The sequence below is a fragment of the Ceratotherium simum genome, chromosome 7 (genome assembly GCF_057802395.1).
Source record: "Ceratotherium simum simum isolate JZ-2026a chromosome 7, ASM5780239v1, whole genome shotgun sequence".
NCBI classification, from domain to species: domain Eukaryota; kingdom Metazoa; phylum Chordata; class Mammalia; order Perissodactyla; family Rhinocerotidae; genus Ceratotherium; species Ceratotherium simum.
Genome location: NC_141906.1, coordinates 75,254,773 through 75,258,234, shown reverse-complemented (window position 1 = coordinate 75,258,234; position 3,462 = coordinate 75,254,773). Strand labels below are relative to the sequence as shown.

Here is a 3,462-nt window from a genome sequence, read left to right as displayed (position 1 = left end):
ACCAGTAGATGGTAAGAAGTGAAAACTTGAGAAGAGAAAAAGGTAGTAATATATTTTTTGAGATAACACAGGAGAGATAACAATTGAATTGAGTTACTACAACTTTTGAAAAATTTCATGTAAAGAAATGAAGAAGGCTGTAGGCAGACTCTGTGGAAAATTTCCATTTAGGACATGGGAAGAAACAGTAAAAGAACCTATACATACATCTTCTTTAAGAGATGAAGATGATAGGAAGATGAGAATTTATTTTTGCCTCTGCCTTAGGGGATGTAAATCCCTAGAGTGAAGTGTAAACTTGCTTAATATATGGAGTCCCTAAAGAACTAAAGAGAGATCATGGTCCAGAGTGAAAATATAATTCCCTTATTTCTCTTTTACACATAGAATCTATTCCCTGGCGAAGAGAATGAGCAAGCTTCTACCCTATTTATGATCAAGTGCACTATATTAATAAACTCAAATTCAATGTTCAGTGTCTTATCAAGTGGAAAATGTGATAATAATAAAGACTGTTTATCTTTCTCTGTGGCTCGAGATGGCTTAAAGTCATAATCAGAAATTTTGATTTGTAGTTCAGAAAGATTTCCAAGGTATATCTGAAAGTAAGTCTGGGCTGCCTCCTTTTAGAATTAAAGGACACAAAGCCTCAGAACCTGAATTTGCCTTTCCAGGACAACAGGGGAAAATACCAAGGATACCAGAGCCTTAAAGTTTTCTGCCCTAAGGAGGGTGAGTTTCTGAATTCCGATTATATTAATGTCCTTCTTGTTTTGAGATGGAAGTTCAGGGATATAAGATCTGCCACTTTCTTTCCCATTTTGTGTAGTCCTGAGATTCAAGTGAAGCTGCCAAGAGAATGTGGTCAATGGAGATCAGAGAATATTTATAGATTAGGAGGCTCAGAAAGTGCAGTATCTCAGTCAGTACCTTCCCTCTCCGTGGATGGAGCTCTCACTCTTCTAGATTTATAACTTTTACTCTGTGACATGGGCAGTCACCCTCTCCTAGAATTTGGCCCCTTAGTTTTTGATTAGAAACCATCTTCTTGATTCCCAGTCCACCAAGTTGAACCTGCATTAAAGGCCATCACCACGTTGCTAGAGTGGCTGCTTCCAATTTTACTGGTGAGGGGAGTGCTTAAGTGAGTGAGATGAGAGAAGGATGGTTCTGCCCTGGAACATCCTTCTTCTCTCTTTGTTTTCCCAGCAGTTATGATTGCACATGGCAGCAGTGGCCTTCTTTTTGTAGGTTGTTTGGGATGCTCTTTGTTATGTTTAGCTTATTAATACTCTAGTAAGGGAAAGTTCACATATATCAGTATCATGATAATGGTAAAGGCAGGTTCCATGGGTCCAGGTTGGGCTAGTCTCAGGCATTCCCAGTGTATACACTTTTTTATAGGAGGAGATATTGCAGGAAGAGCTGAATTGTTCTCTAACGTAGCCCTTTTCTCCTGTGTTCACAGCTTCCCTTAGAGAAGAATGACTCCTGGAAATGGTTCCTTGGTGACCGAATTCATTCTGGTGGGGTTAACAGACCGACCAGATCTCCAACTCCCCCTATTCTTCCTGTTTTCAGTAATGTATATGGTCACTGTGTTGGGAAATTTGGGCTTGATTACTCTAATTGGGCTGAATTCACACCTACACACCCCCATGTACATTTTCCTCTTTAATTTGTCTTTCATAGACCTCTGCTATTCTTCAGTATTTACACCAAAAATGCTGACAAATTTCTTATCAAAAAAGAATATTATCTCTTACGTGGGATGCATGACTCACCTCTACTTTTTCTGTTTTTTTGTCATTTCTGAATGCTATGTGCTGACATCAATGGCCTATGATCGCTATGTGGCCATCTGTAACCCACTTTTGTATAATGTTGCCATGTCCCCTAAAGTATGCTCTGGCCTTATGCTTGGTTCATACTTGATGGCATTTTCTGGTGCCACGGCCCACGCCGGATGCATGCTGAGACTGACCTTCTGTGATGCAAACACCATCAACCATTACTTGTGTGACATCCTCCCTGTGCTCCAGCTCTCCTGCACGAGCACCTACATCAATGAGCTGGTAATATTCGTTGTGGTGGGCATCAACATCATTGTGCCCAGTCTCACCATATTTGTCTCTTACAGTTTCATCCTCTCGAGCATCATCCACATCAGCTCCATGGGGGGCAGGTCCAAAGCCTTCAGCACCTGTGGTTCCCACATAATTGCTGTTTCTCTGTTCTTTGGATCAGGGGCAATTATGTATCTCAAACCATCTTCTGCTGTGTCTATGGATGAGGGAAAAATCTCTTCTGTCTTTTATACTAATGTGGTTCCTATGATGAACCCCTTAGTCTACAGTTTGAGAAACAAAGATGTTAAAATTACTCTGAGAAAAACCCTGAGGAGTAGAAAATTTTGATTAGAATCAGTGTCTCTCTGTGCAGGTAGTCAGAGGACAAGGAGATTCCTTGATGTGACTCAAAATACAAATGAAATGTTTCAACTTCAGAAAAAAATGTTCCTTCTTTAAAATTGTTACGTTCTTTTAGCATATTTTGGAAAATGTTAATCAGAAAAACAGATGTCTAGGCAGATTGTAAAAGTTAAGGGTGGTGAAGTTTTAATAGAGGCTATTTAGTTTTTTTTTTAGTGCATTTAAGGTCTATGTAGTTATTTAGACTTCTTTCAAACAAGAGGGATATGTCAGAGGAAATAAGTCTGGTGTTTTACATGCACAGCATAGAGTTGTTGTTTGTAGTTTTTTGTTCTATTTCTTATATGAAATGCGATAAAAGGAGTTACGAGGGAAAGTGTAATTCTGTTGAAGTTGTCATAGCTGAGAGTCAAACAGGTAAGCCATTGAATATGTCTGTGCCTGTGTACTAGGAAGGGCATTTTTCTAGTTCAGTGTGAAAACTTAGATATTCTGGACAGTAACAGAAAACGGTCCCCTTAGTTAAAGCATAAAGAAAATGTCTTGACTACATGCTGAATTTCTTTAATGCAAACTTTCTCTGAGCAAGCTGCTGTTTTGCTCAGGATCAGGTTTGGAATGAGCATGATCAGGGTGCACTGTGGTTAAGAGCTGAAGAAGACTAGAAGTAAAAGAAATTTTGAGTTCTATATCCTTTTAATTCCCGAACACCTCACCTTTATTGAACCCCATCCTCCAGTCCTCTTTGCACTCCATCCCTGCGCGTGCACACGCACACACACACACACACACACAAACGTATACACACACTGTGACTTCAAGTCTTGTATTTTATGAGATCACTGCCTAACACTGACTGCATGGCACGGGACTGACTTTTAATCTTTGCAAGCACATTCAGGTACATGGTTCCAAGTTCCAGCTCCAGAGAGGCAGGGCTGAGCAGGAAGTACTTGTTGAGTCCAGTAAGAAGAAATGGTTATTGATTCATTTATCTATTTAATTACGTAAAAACAACAAAAAAAACACA

At 39.6% G+C, this 3,462-nt stretch overlaps 1 protein-coding gene across 1 annotated transcript; it reads left to right on the top strand.

Annotated features, from left to right (window-relative positions):
* The first annotated feature begins 1,469 nt into the window (after positions 1-1,469).
* On the top strand, positions 1,470-2,510 carry LOC101387833 (olfactory receptor 8B3-like). The gene has a single exon (XM_004438398.2). It carries the CDS (start codon positions 1,485-1,487, stop codon positions 2,415-2,417), a length of 933 nt encoding a protein of 310 aa, XP_004438455.1. The 5' UTR covers positions 1,470-1,484; the 3' UTR covers positions 2,418-2,510.
* Positions 2,511-3,462: the final 952 nt, after the last annotated feature.

What these genes read in the sequence shown, in the direction of transcription:
- LOC101387833 (XM_004438398.2), top strand. Translation starts at nt 1,485, where the DNA reads ATGACTCCTGGAAATGGTTCCTTGGTGACCGAATTCATTCTGGTGGGG.